At 42.4% G+C, this 15,935-nt stretch overlaps 1 protein-coding gene and 1 pseudogene across 1 annotated transcript in view; one reads left to right on the forward strand and one right to left on the reverse strand.

Annotated features, from left to right (window-relative positions):
- Dnhd1 (dynein heavy chain domain 1) overlaps positions 1 to 15,935 on the reverse strand; it is a 68,514-nt gene that overhangs the window by 25,378 nt on the left and 27,201 nt on the right. Inside the window, exons 19-24 of the mRNA XM_040756984.1 lie at positions 5,173 to 5,298; positions 4,764 to 4,861; positions 1,757 to 4,646; positions 1,393 to 1,558; positions 1,043 to 1,235; positions 526 to 814 (exon numbers count right to left, since the gene is read on the reverse strand). Of these exons, the coding sequence (XP_040612918.1) occupies positions 526 to 814; positions 1,043 to 1,235; positions 1,393 to 1,558; positions 1,757 to 4,646; positions 4,764 to 4,861; positions 5,173 to 5,298 (3,762 nt within the window). The remainder of the gene's footprint in view (positions 1 to 525; positions 815 to 1,042; positions 1,236 to 1,392; positions 1,559 to 1,756; positions 4,647 to 4,763; positions 4,862 to 5,172; positions 5,299 to 15,935) is intronic.
- Positions 9,545 to 10,019, forward strand: LOC110340078 (annotated as a pseudogene).

The raw sequence follows: 15,935 nt of genomic DNA on the forward strand, positions 1-15,935 counted from the left end.
ACTTGCAACCAAGCCTGGTGACCTGATTCTGATTCCTTGACCCCACATGGTAGGAGAGGACTCAAGTTTCTCTTCTGATCTCCACATGTGTGACATTGGCATGCTCTGCTTCATGCATGTATACACATACTAATTGTTTAAAAAAATTAAGAGTTATAGTTTAAGCAACTGGCTGGATGGTGGTATCTGTTACTCAGAGACACGGGAGCAATTTGGAAGGGCATGATGAGACTAGGGCTAAATTTGAAGTATCAAGGTAGAGATGTATAGTAGATAGTTGGATAAATAGGCCTATGTTTAAGAGCGATGTCTGATTTGGAGATAAAAGTTATCAAAGCAAAGAGATGATGGAAGCTTTGAGAGAGGACATGATTCCTCAGAGAACATGTACAATCAGACAACAATACTAAAAAAAAGTACTGAGCTTTGATCTGTAGGCAGATGTTTAAATCAATGAACATTGCAATGGATTTTAGTGTAAGACGACAGTAGCTTTCCCTTCAATTCCTTCTCCCAGCTCCTCACCAGAAGCGGCCAAGTGCAGATCTTCCATCAGGAAAAGGAGTGAGCCTTTGGAGTCCTGGTGATACATGAGAAATGTGCCGACTTGTGATTGGCCATGGACCCCTCTGTTCAGCAGGTGACGAAGATGGGTAGAACTTAAAGCAGGGTGAATGGGGCTGTGAATGGAAGGGTGATTTGGCTCCACTAGCACCTTCACAAAAGCTGACTTCCCTGTGGCTATCTCTCCAGCAAGCAGCACTGGCTGTCCATTTGATAGAAGCAGGTCCACCACATACAAAAGTCGTTCAGTCTGCAGGATAGGGGCAGGGGCTTACTATGGCAGTTCCAGATAGGACAGGAATCAAATTAGTTCTAGGGAAATTGTCTTAAAGCTATACTTACAGGTTATGCATTCTTGTAATTGTGGAAACACCAGAGTATATGATCAGGAGGGCCTCAGGAGGACCTCAAATATGAGCTACCCCCTAGCATAACTCTTTAAGCCTCAACCCAAACTATTTCCTCATTGTCTTCATACCTGGGAAGAGGGCTGGAAAGTACCCAGACTTCCTCTGACACAGCTGCTCAGGTAATGGCCAGAAAAAGGGACCAGTGTCCCATCTTCAAGGTTTACGTGTAGATCAAACACCAGGGCCGAAGGAGGCAGCTCAGGGTAGTTGGACAGGGAACTAATAGAATTCCTCATGAAGTTATCAAAGACAGACCAGTGCCTGCTCAGAGGACACACAAGCAAGAGTCAGATAGTCATAAAAGTTCCATCTATGACATTCATATCATATCCCCACTGTAATGTCCCATGAATTTTAGTTACCACAGACCAATCTACCTCAGCTCTTTTATATATTGTACTTCCCATTCTTGTGGTACCTGGAGGGAAGGTGGGCTCCAAAGCCCCATATTGTGGCAAAAAGAAAGCTGCTGATAGCCAGCAAATGTTTTCTCTGCTTTTTATTCACATTGTCACTGTCAAACTGGACTCTGTTCTTTGAAGATTTGAAACTTTGGGTCCCAAGATCGCTGCCATTAAGGTCTTCTGCAATGGTCACCATGGTCAGAACAGGAATCCATAGAAAAAGAAGATAGCAGGGCAAATAGAGGTTGGCTACATAACTTCTTTCACTTTTAGTTCCCTGGACCAGCTTCACCAAGGAACCCATGCTCTGGCTCAGGTGTAACCCAGTTACCCTTAAGATCCCAGCTCTCTCAAAAGCCAACCTTTCTACCTCCCTACCTTGAACACGTGGCTTCTCCTCTTCATATAAGGGTAGATGGGGGTCAAGAAGAGCACGCAAGATGCGGGCCAGGCTGGTGACTTCTGCCACACCTGGGCAAACAGTCTGATGTCCGTGTACCTGTAGCAGAGAACTGGCACCGATGCGAGTAAGGAATCGGAACACTGCAGGCACCAGGACTTCAGCTAAGTGGTTGAGCTCTACGATTGTCTCTTGCAACAGGTGGTATTCATGGGGCAAGGATGCCATCAAGACATTAAGCATGCTCTGCCAAGTCTGCTCCCCACAACACCAGACTAGAGCACACCGGCCTACCACTGTAGGAGACATGCCACTTGCCTCTGCCACCTCCATCAAGAAAAAGGTACTGAGGGGCCGTGCTATTTGTTGACCATTAGGGAGACTGAGCTGGGGAGGGTCACTTAGGAGACAAGTGATGGAGTCTATCCATGTAGAATTAGGGGCCCCATCACATACTATCCATTGCTGAATCCCCGTGAATTCCTTTAACTGCTCTTCCGAGTCCACACTCTTACAATGAGGGGCAGCATGAAGAAGCTTGGGGAAGATGCCATAGTGCCAGGAGGGACCCTCTGACCATCCTAGGAATTCTTGGGTGCTGAGCACACTAGGATATAGGTGGGCAATTTCCACAGACTGGAAACCCTGGGTTGAGGTTTGTTCCATGGCTGCCAGCCGATTCTGAATCTTAAGTAAGCTCTTCCAACAAGTACTCTTGCCACTGCCTGCAGGGCCCAGGAGCAGAATACCAGAGGCCCGGCTCAGGGCCTGACTAAGCTGCTCCAGAGACATCAGTGTGTTAGGGGTGGGAAGCAGGCCTAACTGCTGGAGTTCTTCCACTACTACTGACCTCATCAGTCTATGGGTCACAGGTTCTGCCAGCACATGGCTAGCATTAGGGAAAATCCCACAAAGTAGCTCTCTGAGCTTTTGCAGGCGGAGCCCATCAAGGGTGGTGAACAGTGGTGAGTGCAATAGGGCACGCAGCAGGGCAGCCTCCTCAGGGGCAACTAGGTTTTGGGGCTGCTGGGAATTGTTTCCCTCCTCAGTTGCATTTAGTGTCTGTATTGTGTCTTCTAGTACCTGCTTGAGCAGTGGCAAGCGGCAGGGCAAGGTCCCAGACACTAGCTCACGCTCTAAGGAGAATAGTCTGGATAGTCGAGTAGCCATTCGGGAGGCGTCCTGCACCCCTGCACCCAGCAGGTTAAGTTCTGCCACTCGATGCAAGTCAGGCAGTGCAAATGCCACAGGACGAAGTAGCAAATGCAGATTGGCAGGTATATCAGGGCTCAGGGCAGGAAATGTCAGGAAACAGCCATAGCCAAGGCACATAGACACATGATGCTTCTCAAAGAAACCAGCACCAAGGAATGGGGCCTTAGTAGGATTTATGGTACTGATGTTTTTAGAAGCTTTCTGATACAGTGGGGCATAAAGATGGTGTAGTTCATCCAGACGCTGGCCCAGTGCAGAGAGCAAGCTAGGAGGTAGTTGGTGAATATTCTCCAACAACAGCCAGGCCCCACACTGAAGGGCACCATTCAGGTAATTGCTCAGACATCGGAACTCTATCTGGGGCAAGCAGGGCATCATTACCAGCTGGCGGCCCAGGGTCCATGTCAAGCTATTCACCGTTTCTGTCTTTCCCAAACCATCCCGGCCCAGTAGGGTCCCACAGGCTACCTCCTCCAGGGCCAATAAGAGAACCAACACTTGCCGCTCATGCATCAGGGTAGGTAGAGGCCCCAATTTGGGTCCCAGGTACTCATAATTGTATATGAAGGACCGGCCAAGCACATCTATCCAGCATGCAGCTGGTGACAGAAAGGACTCAGCAGCTGCAATGGTCTTAAGACACTGCAAAGGACTTTTGGAGTTCAAGTGAGATGAACCCAGGTGATACTTAAGTTGGCGGGCCCAGTAGAAGTCTGTCAGATCACTGACCTGGTGCTTCTCCAGGAGCTGTGCTATATCCCGATGAGTCACTGTCATGACCAGCAGGTTACTGAATAGGCTAGTTTGGCGAACAGAAGGCAGAGATTGCTTACTCTGGGAGCTCCTCTGAGCTCGTATAAATTGCACCAGCACCTCCAGCTTGTGCACATGTATGGAAAATGTGCGCATGGTCCCCCGCTCCAACAGAACTTCCTCCATCTCAGCCCGCCACACTACCTCCTCTGCCACCAGTATGCACTGCCATGGAAAAACCTGGATTGCATCTAGCCAGTGCTGGACATACGGCTGCTTAGGTACCTGCCTTTGTTGAGGCAGTGCCTTCAATGACTTAACTAAGGATGGGCCTTGAGCAAGGCGGGTGGCCACACAGCTCTGCAGCAAGTTCACTATTAGAAGACGCAGACACTTCTCCAAAGAGGCTAGCCACTTAGGAAGATCTGGATGTAGAGGAAGAGGACTCTGAAGCTTCACTTGCTCTCCATATGCCCCTAGCACAGCAATTGTCTCCACTGGAGCCTGTGTACTTGAGCTTGACTCCTGGTTATTCTTGCTTTTCTCATCATCTGTGCTGCACCTGAATTTCACAGCTTTAATGTGGGGAAAGCAGCGCCGTGCCCATGACTGGGCCTCACAGGTCTCTAGAGGGGCAGCAAGCAGGGCCACCAGTTCACTGTCACTGAGGAAGAAAAGGCGGGGGAAGTAGGCACATACCCCATAAAGGACATCCTCCAGAGCCATGATGATGGCCTCCAGCTCTACAGATCCTGCTTTCAGTAGTTGTTGTAGATGCTGACCTTGGAAGTAAGGGCTTCTCTTGGCATTGGGCACTATAAGTGACAGAACCATTGGGTCTGCTACAGAAATTCGCATTAGAGTCCGATACTGATCATCCATGACCTTGAAACGGGCATTCTGTGGTAAGAAAGGTAGTAAGTAAGGGGTAATATGAGAGCTCCACTCTTCTATTCAGAGTCCTGATACTCAGGAGCTCTTGCCCACCCTCTTTTAACCCCCTACCCCCTTCCCTACCAGCTCAGCACCAGGAAACTGGATCTTCATCTCATGCAGAACTTTATTTAGAAAAATCCACTTCTGCTGGAAAGCCACCCACACCTCCAGCAGGGCACCTGTATAAGCAGTCGGAAAGGAAAAATACTTGAGGGTTTAACACTTTCAAGGGGGGTCCAGCATACATCTGATCTCTCCAGTGACCCCCTAGCCCAACAAAAACATACTGTTCAGCAGAACTCAGGGACTAGATTAGAGGAAGTAAAACATTCACTAGAAATAAGGATCTGGTCACATCAAACCAAGAAAGAGCCTGGAAAGTCCTTACTCTGTCCTTCACTTCTATCCAATGTTCCCCTGTCACCCCCACACCTCTGGACCAGTCTACATCAGGTTCCATCCATTCAGCCAACTAGAGCCCTGTACTCACCTAGGCCATACATGATGGTCACCCACTCTAAAGCTATTTTATTCAACTCTCCTGACTTTTGGATGGCTAGGATCTTGAATAGTGCCTGGAGACTGTTCTGGATGGCATCTTGCAGGCTGCTGTAGTCTTAGGAAGAAAAAGACACACTGTCATTATGTGTGAATCAAGGGCAGGGGCTGGGGTAGGAAAGAGCACATCTTGACCTTCTAGGGGAGGCAATTACCTTAATACTCTTTTTTATTTAAATTAAAAACAATCTTATTTTACATACCAATCCCAGCTCCCTCTCCCTCCAGTCCTCCCACTCCTCCCACTATCTCCCCATTTGACCCCTATCCACTCCTCAGAGAGGGTGAGGCTTCCCATAGGGAATCATCAAAGCCTGCCAAATCATATGGGGCAGGACTGAGACCTTCCCCGCTGTATCTAAGCTGAGCAAGGTATCTCTCTATAGGGAATGGGCTCCAAAAGCCTATCTTCAGAGGTTGCATCAGCCCATAGAGTTGATATGGCAGAGAACTGAGATCTTAAAGCAGGTACTATGGGTAGATTCTAAGCCAGCCATCAGATATTGTCATGCTTATCTAGTTCTATGGGCATTCTTTAAGGCATCAAAGCTTCATCCTAGAAAGAGGCCTCATGGCTCTAAATCTCTACTGTATGCAGCAAGAATACCCATTCTGGGATGACTGGAATCCTGGTAGAAAAGTTTTCTCTTATTATTTTAGCACTTAGCTTCTTTGGGGACACTTAAAGAGTTATCCCATCATTTTTGGTGAGACCAGGCCTGGATACAGCATTAAACACTAGAATTAACAACAGAATTGAGAAGATTGGTTTGGATAGGTGTAGGACTCTCTAATTATCCATGTTTGAAAGAAAATACATAGTATCTTCAATAATATTGGAAGAGTTTGGGTCCTCTGTTTTATCCCCCATTTAAATGGCCCCTGAACAGTAGGGAGGCATAAAGGCCCATCTGTTGTGCTTATCTAAGGAAGGTGGATCAGACTACAAATCCCTATAAACATTTACCTGAGAGCTCGGATGCCACTTTTCCTTTATATGCCCACACAGACCTCAGATTCTGAAGGTTAAAGGAGGTTGTGTGAAGTCTTAATCTAGCTATGTCTGCCAACATATTATATATTTAACAAAGAACATTTTCATGGGGGATATTTTGGATGTTGAACTATCCTTTTCATATATGTCCTTCTTAATTTTGCTAATAATCTAAAAGGGAGAGTGAACGATTAGTAGTGTCACTAACCCTACAAGAACACATCTTCCTGGGGTAAAAGTTAAGTGTTCACCATCTTGGGCTCATTCAAGTGAGTGAAGTCACTAGTTTCACAGTGTGTGACCACCATAAAATTTGTCCTTGATTAATATACCCAGAACTTATGCAGAGGCCTAGTACAGGGAAAGGATAAAACCTGTAGGAAGAAATGTCAAGCACATAATACTCTGTGAATTAAAGCCAGAGGGAAAGTTGGATAGAAAGTAGGTTAAAGACTGTGAACTCAGGTGAAGATTGGAGGAATCTACTTGGTTCTTGAGCTAGAGGTAGCAAAAGAACTAAACTTCACAAACAAATCCATAGTTTGTACTCCACTATTTTTAAAATTACTTTAGTAGCAGAGGAATCTAAGGGTGGTACAGAAAAATAGAATAGAACAAAGAAACAGATTGACAGAGTGTGAAACCAGGGTCAAACATGGGTACAAAAATCAGCATAAAATGTGCTCATGTCAAAAGTGGGAAAAGAATGTCCTTTGAATAATGGTATATTAACTACAGATGTCTGGTCTTAATATGTTTCAGACAATACTGACAATGATTAGTCCTAAATAAGAGGGATGTGAACAAAGAATTCCATGTTAAATATATAGGAAAGATATTCCAAACCTAATACTGAACATGAATGCATGATAAGGAAAAAGATTCCTGTTATAAAATGCATATCCTCTCTTCTATGACAAATTTTCACTAGCTATACGTTTTGCCCAGACAGACTCATAAGTAGCCCAAATGCATCCACTTTCCTCATTGTCCATTGCTACCATTCTAATGTAGGCCATTATTGCTCTTCCCTTGAGTTACACCAATTGTCTCTTAACTGATCTTCCAGTCTCTATTCTTTGCCTCCCAATTGAACTAAAATCTGACCTTATCACTTCCCCACAACAAACCATTCTCCATGATTTAAATATTACTGAATAAATTCTCTAACTTCGCGTGCCTATTTCCTGTTCCAAGCAGTCTTTGGGCTCTTGTCTCAGTGAGTCGGAATGTCCTCTAATAGATGTTCCCCTTTCTATCATAGATATACTGGCTGAACTAATAGGAAGCTTTGTTGCTATGATTAACTGCCTGGCACACACAACTAAGGAGGGAGAGACGTATTTTAGTTCATAATCTCAGAGGTTTTGCCAATCATGGCAAGGAGAGTAAATACAGCAGTTTACATCATGGTGACCAGGAAGCAGAGAAAAAGGAAACTGGGAAGAGCCAAAGCAAAATATGGCTCTCAAGGACACATTCCCAGTGAACTACTTCCTCCAATTAGGCCTCATCTTCTACCACCCAACAATGTCATCGAACCATGAACTTATCAAGAGGTAAGAGCCCTAGGATCCTATCACTTCCCAAAGCCCTTCAGCTGTCAATCAAACCCACAATGCATGAGCATGTGGGAGACACTACAAATAAATCCACTACAATGGTACTGTCTAATATCAAAATTCAACAGAACCACACAAATCTCAAGCTATTATTTAGAATATTCTAACATTTTTTGCTCTATAGGGAGAGATTTTAGATACCTGTGCCGCTGTCCACGCCCACTTTGGGTGTGGCTAGAGGCGCATACAGAGGTGGTAATAAAAGGCTGTGCAGGAGAGACGAACTGGCTCTCGCTCTTTTGGGCTTCTGGTCCGGTATTGGAAAGCACTGACTCACCTGGGCTGCCAGTTTCTCTTGTAAGTACCTTCCACAATAAATAATTACCTATACCCTCATCGAGCGTGCGGTTTATTTTACAGCGACATTGCTCCAAGTTAAATTATATGCCTGATTAAATGCAAGTTAAGTGAGTATGCGTGAAAGAATATTTGTGTGTGTTATGTCACAGTATTAATTATATAATCTGATCTAACAGAGTTGTAACTACTGGAATGTGTGTGAGAAAAGAGTTGCTGCTTTTATGGAAACCATGGAAGATAAAGGTGAGCTAATAAAAAGTTCTTGTTCTTAGAATAAAATATTAGCAAACATTTTAGCTAAAGTAAAAATTTCAAGTCCTAGCTACCTACCTACTTATCTATCATGATTATATATTTAACTAATTTCTTAGATTCACTGATACCAGTTATGCTGAATAAAAGAATTTCTCCTACCAGCAGTTCCCAACACATCTCATATGCTTTTTGTCATAATTAGCTTCAGATCTCAACTAGACACATCTGGGAAGAAGGAACTTCAGTTAAGGAACTACACCTTCCCTGTGGGCATATTTGTGGACATTTTCTTGTTTATTAATTCATGTGGGAGGGCCCAGCCCACTGTAAGCAGAACCATACCTAGGCAGGTGGGCCTTAGCTATATCAGAGAGATAAATGAGTAAGCCAGAGGAAGCAAGCCAGTAACAATCATTCCTCTGTGGTCTTTGTTTCAGATCCTGTCTCCAGAGACCTACCTTGAATTCCAGTCTTGGCTTCCTACAGTGATAGACCTATAAGTCAAATAAACCCTTTCTTCTCCTAAATTCTGTTCCCTATGTGGAATGTTTTTCTCACTTTGCAAGTCTGACAAAAGTAGTATTTCTCTTAATAACCCTGGTTCTTTGAATTGGTGGTCTTCTCTTATCTACTGTCCTCAATATGGTAGTCTATCATGTATTTAAATGTATGGTATTGGTTGGGTGGTGGCGGTGCACATCTTTAATCCCAGAACTTGGGAGGCAGAGGCTAGCAGATCTCTGAGTTCAAGGGCAGCCTGGTCTACAGAGCTAGTTCTAGGACAATCAAGGCTACATAAAGAAACCATGTCTCAAAATAAACAAACAAACAAATGAATGGTGCTGTCAGTTTGAGGGATATAAGGCTATATTTGTTAATCTCAGAGTGCCCGGTGTTTGACTCAAAGAATGAGGGAATAAAAGGAAGAATGATTTTGCCATAGCTGGGTGTTGGTGGCGCACACCTTTAATCCCAGTACTTGGGAGGCAGAGGCAGGCAGATCTCTGTGAGTTTGAGGCCAGCCTGGTCTACAGAGCAAGTTCCAGGACAGCCTCCAGAGCAATACAGAGAAACCCTGTCTCAAAAAAAAAAAAAAAAAAGAATGGCTTTGCCTTCCACCAAGGTTCCAACAAGGTGGCCAATCAACAGACATGCCTATCTTCATGAAGATCCTGATGGGCAAGACCATCGCCCTCAAGGTTGAGCTCAGTGAGACCATGGAGAATATCAAGGCCAAAATCGAAGACAAGGAAGGCATCCCACTGGACCAGCAGTAGCTTATGTTGCTGACAAGCAGCTGAAGGATGGCCCCACCCTGTCTGACTACAACATCCAGAAAGAGTACACCCTGCACCTGTTACTGTACCTGCAGGGTGGCATCACTGAGGTATCCTAGGTGAGCTCACCCAGTACAACTGCCACAATCTGCCATAAGTGCTATGCTTAACCTGTGCAGTTAACTGCTACAAGAAGTGTAGCCATACTAACCATTTGTCCCCAAGAAGAAGGACAAATAAAGCTGAGATCCTGCTTGGCCCAAGGCTCAGGGACCCAACAGAGTCCTCTTCAATCAAGTGGGAGAAAAGGAAAGAATGGATGAGTCGGTAAAGCACAAAATCAGCAGGGTAAAATCCAGAGGACAGAGCATTGACAAGTAGAGAGAAATAACCACAAAAAGTTTTTCTTTTCTTTTTTTCCCCCAAGACAAAGTTTCTCTGTGTAGCCCTGGCTGTCCTGAAACTTGCTCTGTAGACCAGGCTGACCTCAAACTCACTAAGATCTTTCTGCTTATACTGGGATTAAAGCATGTGCCACCACTGTCCCACTTTTTAAAAAATATTCCTCAAATTATTCCACAGAATAGAAACAGAAGGAACATTGCCAAATTCATTTTATGAGACCACAGTTACCCTGATACCTAAACTGCACAAAGACTCAACAAAGAAAGAAAACTACAAATTTCCTACATACATGAGATGCAAAAATACTCAATAAAATACTAAAAAACAGAATCCAGCAACACATCCAAAAGACATTCATCATGATCAAGTAGGCTTCATCCCAAAAATGCAGGGATGGTTCAACATATGAAAATCTGTCAGTGAAATCCCACATATAAAAAAACTGAAAGAGAGTCAAGATGTAACCGTCATAGGGATAAGAAGCCCAGAAACTTCTCTGGTAAGAGAAATACTTAGATTAACAATTATGGGATAAATACTTAAGTCAGAGCTAGCCAGTAAGAAACAAGCAAGGCCAACAGCTTCATAATTAATACAGCGTCTTGTGTGTTATTTGGGGACTACAACGCAGCAGAGCCCAGGCGACTGGTGGGGAAAAAACCAAAGCGGCAGACAAGAAAAAGGCATCTCTCTACAAATGGTGATCAGGAGTGGAATCATGAATTTCCATGCAGAATGACAAAAGCTTTAAAGGAATTTTATAAACAAAAGAATGGAGAAAAGCATGGGTTGTTGGTAGCAGCATTTTCTCAGGTGGACTCTTATTTTGCTAGCAACAAGCAGAGACTCATGTGGTTTTGCTTAAGGGAGTCTTCCTGACTCAGCATAAGTTAAAAAAAAAACCAACAATGTTCTTTTAAGAGACTCTGCTAACAATTAAAAGATGTGTACGTACAGCTGGAAGTGGCAGTGACCACATCTCCAAGCCAGCAGCTTTTGCTGGATCTCAGCATAGACTGAGGCGATGAGCTGGAATCACGCTTATGCCCGCCATCTTGGAAAAACTGCAGTTTAAACAGCCACGGTTTTAACAGATAAAACATAAAGATTTACAGTAAAGTCAGACTTGGATGAAGAAAAACCTCTAAAGGTTTACAGTGTGTTTAAAAATATATGTAGAATTGAGAGAGAAAAAGAAATGACATAGTGGTAAATAAATAGAGAAGCTGTCTGTGGTGGCGCATGCTGGTAGGAATTGCTCCAGAGGCAGAGACAGGCAGATTTCCAAAGAGAAACCCTGTCTCAGAGAAAAAGAATTAAAAGTAGAAGAAATAAAGTAATAACAGATAAATAAGCCACATAAAGATGGAAAATACATAGAGGGTCTGGATACTGTATGCTATTGTGTTTTTCAGTTTTTTGATTGCTAAGGAAGGAACAACTATTAAAGTATACTTGATTATAAATGCTGCTGAATTAATTCAACTTATATTTTTAAAAATGCCTTGACTTCAAAATTTAAGTATAAGGATATGTTACTTTGGAAAAGAGTTTTTGTTTATGTTTCCACAGACAATGAAAAGCTGAGGATTCCTCCCAGGCTTCTGTGGTTTGATGAACCAAGACCCCCGGAAGCAGTGGCCCAAGTGATTCAACATCTAAAACAGCTAAGATGATGGAGCCTTACAGACCCGTAAAAATAAGGACTTATACAGGTTTCTGAGTTTTGTCATGATCCCCATGGTATGAACAGTGCCCCCTTCCAGCACGAAGCAGTTTGGAATGAGTGACATCCAAATCCCCATATTGTTTATAAATCTTTGTTTTCATTTGAATGGGGTTGCTTATAATTGGTTAATGATCACAACCAATCTCTTTTTAAAAGAAAAAGGGGATTATGGTATGGAAATGAATACTTTGTATTGGTATGGTTTTTCATTTATTGATACAAATTCAAGGTCAATTTTGTGGTATATATATTTCTCCTCTTGGTTAAGTATTGTGTGTATACTCATCTTTTAAAACATAGCACATAATTAAATACAGACTATAGATAGTTACTTATAATAGTCAGAACTTATAGTTAGGTTTTCTAGATATACAGAAATATATTTGAGATATATAGCCTTCAAACCTTTCAAAGACCTTCAGAAAATGGCATTTTAAATGGTTTAGGGTTTTTCTTGACAATGAGAAATGACTGCTCCTGGCATCATCAATTACGTCTGAGAGGAAGACGGGCATCAAAGAAACTCGTTATAGAGTTTGCTTTCAACATGGCAAGATTAGCCATTTGGGCAAGAAACTGCTCTTGCCTGGACTGCTTGACTGTTTTGTATAATCTGGACATGCAGTATCCACAGGAAAGTGACTGCTGAACTCAAACAGTCCTACAGGGTTCCTGCTTCATGGAAGAGTCTACAAGACTTTCTGCAGGACACAGAAAAATGACTGACAGACTGCTGACGCAGATGGACAGTTTGAAATTTCCTGCTTTGCTGAAAAGTGTTCCAGACACACTGTGGCCTATGGGCTGAAGATGGATGCCCCAACATTACAGAGGAACTTTGGGTGCCTGCCCAGGAAGCAAGATGTCTCTGTCAATCCTAGTGTTTATATATTATCCTTCTGTGGTCTTTGATGGAATTGAAGACAGATAGTTATAATTATAGTTTTCCTTAGTTATGATAAAAGATAAGCTACTATATATAGAACTTTGGACTCACAAGGATGGGATGGATGATATTTTCTTTAAATCTTGCTAAATGTTGATAGGCAAAATGTTGTAACTGTGTTCTTGCTTGATAGCTGTTCTGATATATAATTTAACTATGTTAAAGTTAAAACCTTTCTTTTTGTTTAGACAGAAAAGAGGAGATGTTGGGGAAGTCCTGTGTATATGTCAATAAAGCACTGTTGCCAATAGGGAAGCAAGATAGGTGCACAGGAGTCAAGGAGGACTCTGGGTAGGAGAAACACAGGGAGTCAAGGTGTAACCGCCATAGGGATTAAGAAGCCCGGAAACTTCTCCGGTAAGAGAAATACTTATGGGGTAAATACTTAAGTCAGAGCTAGCCAGTAAGAAACAAGCAAGGCCAACAGCTTCATAATTAATAAAAAAACTGAAAGAAAAAAACTGTATGATCATCTCATTAGATGATGAAAAAGTCTTTAGCAAAATCCAAAACCCCTTCATGATAAAAGTCTTGGTGAGATCAGGAATACAAGGGACACACCTAAACATAATATACAGCAAGCTGACAGCCAACATCAAACTAAATAGAGAGAAATTCAAAGTGATTCCACTAAAATCAGGAACAAGACAAGGCTGTCTACTCTCTCCATATCTATTCAATATAGTACCCAAAATTCTAGCTATAAAAATAAGAACGAAAGCAGATCAAGGGGATACAAATTGGAAAGGAAAATATCAAAGTACTGCTATTTGCTGATGGCATGATAGCATACATAAGTGACCCTAAAAATTCCATCAGGGAACTCCTACAGCTGATAAACACTTTCAGTGAAGTGGCTGAATACAAAATAAACTTTAAAAAAGCAGTACTCCTCCTATATACAAATGACAAATGGACTGAGAAAGAAATTAGGGAAATAACACCTTTCATAATACTCACAAATAATATAAAATATATTGGTGTAACTCTAACCAAGCAAGTGAAAGACCTTTATGGCAAGAACTTCAAGTCTTTGAAGAAAGAAATTGGAGAAGATATGAGGATATCGAAAGATCTCCCATGCTCATGAATTGGTAGAATTAACATAGTAAAAATGGCTGTCTTACTAAAGGCAATATAGAGATTCAATACAATCCCCATAAAAATTTGAACGCAAGTCTTAACAGACCTTGAAAGGATAATACTCAACTTCATATAGAAAAACAAAAACCTTAGGATAGCCAAAACAATCCTGTACAGTAAAAGAACTTCTAAAGGTATCACCATCCCTGACATCAACCACATGGTGCTGGCATAAAAACAGACAGGTTGATCCATGGAATGGAACTAAAGACCCAGATGTAAATCCACATAATATGGACACCTGATTTTTGATAAAGAAGCCAGGTATATACAAATGGAGCTGGTCTAACTAGATGTCAGCAAATAGATCCATATCTATCACCTTATACAATATGCAAGTCCAAGTGGATTGAAGACTTCAACATAAACCAGATACACCAAATCTGATAGAAGAGAAAATGGAGAATAGTCTTGAACTCATTGTCACAGGAGATAACTACCTGAACAGAATACCAATAACACGGCACTAAGATCAACAATTAATAAACAGGACCTCATGAAACTGAAAAGCTTCAGTAGGCAAAGGACACTATCAAAAGGACAAAATGGCAGCCTACAGGATGGGAAAATATCTTCACCAACCCCACATCTGACAGAGGGCTGACTGTCAAATTAAGAACTCAAGAACCTAGACACCAACAAACCAAATAATCCAATTAAAAAATGAGGTACATATCTAAACAGGGAATTCTCAATAGAGGAATTGCAAATGGATGAGAACACCTAAAGAAATGTTCAACATCCTTAGCCATCGGAGAACTGCAAATCAAAACGATTCTGATGTCCCATCTTATTCCTGTCAGAATGGCTAAGATCAAAAATACAAGTGACAGCTCATACAGTGAGGATGTGGAGCAAGGGGAACACTCCTCCACTGCTGGTGGGAATGCAAACTTGTGCAACCTCTTTGGAAATCAATATGACAGTTTCTCAGAAAATTTGGAATGAATCTACCTCAGGACCCAGTTATAGTACTCCTAGGCATTATACCCAAAGGATGTCTACCTATCTCAAGGACACTTGCTCAATTATGTTCATAGCAGCTTTATTCATTCAGCTCTATACATGTTCACTGCTACTCTATTCATAATAGTCAGAAACTTAAAACAACCTAGAAGAATGGATAAAGAAAATGTGGTACATTTATATAATGGAATATTACTCAGCTGTTAGAAACAATGACATCATGGAATTAGCAGGCAAACAGATGGAACTAGAAAAGTTCATCCTGAGTACGGTAACCCAGAAAGACAAACATGGTTTGTACTCACTTATAAGTGGGTATTAGCCAAAAAGGATAACTATTCTACAATCTAAAAACCCAAAGAAGCTTAGTAACAAGGAGAGTTCAAGGGGGGACACATTAATCTCACTGTAAAGGGGAAATAGAATAGACATCACAGGTGGGTGGGGGGAGGGGTATGGATGGGGGTTTGGGAATAGGTGAGGGAAAGATGGAGGGAGAAAGCACTAGAAGAAACAGCTGTAATCTGGGGCACCTCTGAGATGAGTTAGAAACCTAGTGCAATGGAAACTCCTAGGAATCTTGAGGGTGACCCTAGCTAAGACTCCTAGCAATGGAGGATACAGAGTCTGAACCAGCCATCTCCTGTAACCAGGCAATTCCTCCAACCCAGTCACATGGCATAATTGGAGACTGGCATGTAGAAGAATGCGGATCGATCCATGTTTATCGCCATGCACAAAACTTAAGTCCAAATGGATCAAAGACCTCAACATAAATCCAGCCACACTGAACCTCTTAGAAGAGAAAGTGGGTGGTACCCTTGAACGAATTGGTACAGGAGACAGCTTCCTGAACATAACACCAGTAGCACAGGCAGTAAGATCAACAATTAATAAATGGGACCTACTGAAACTGAGAAGCTTCTGTAAGGCAAAGGACACAGTCAGCAAGACAAAAAGGCAGCCCACAGAATGGGAAAAAATATTCACTAATCCCACATCTGACAGAGGGTTGATCTCCAAAATTTACAAAGAACTCAAGAAGCAAGTCTCCAAAA

This window comes from Mesocricetus auratus, unplaced genomic scaffold (genome assembly GCF_017639785.1).
Source record: "Mesocricetus auratus isolate SY011 unplaced genomic scaffold, BCM_Maur_2.0 Super-Scaffold_4256, whole genome shotgun sequence".
In the NCBI taxonomy this organism is placed as follows: Eukaryota; Metazoa; Chordata; class Mammalia; order Rodentia; family Cricetidae; genus Mesocricetus; species Mesocricetus auratus.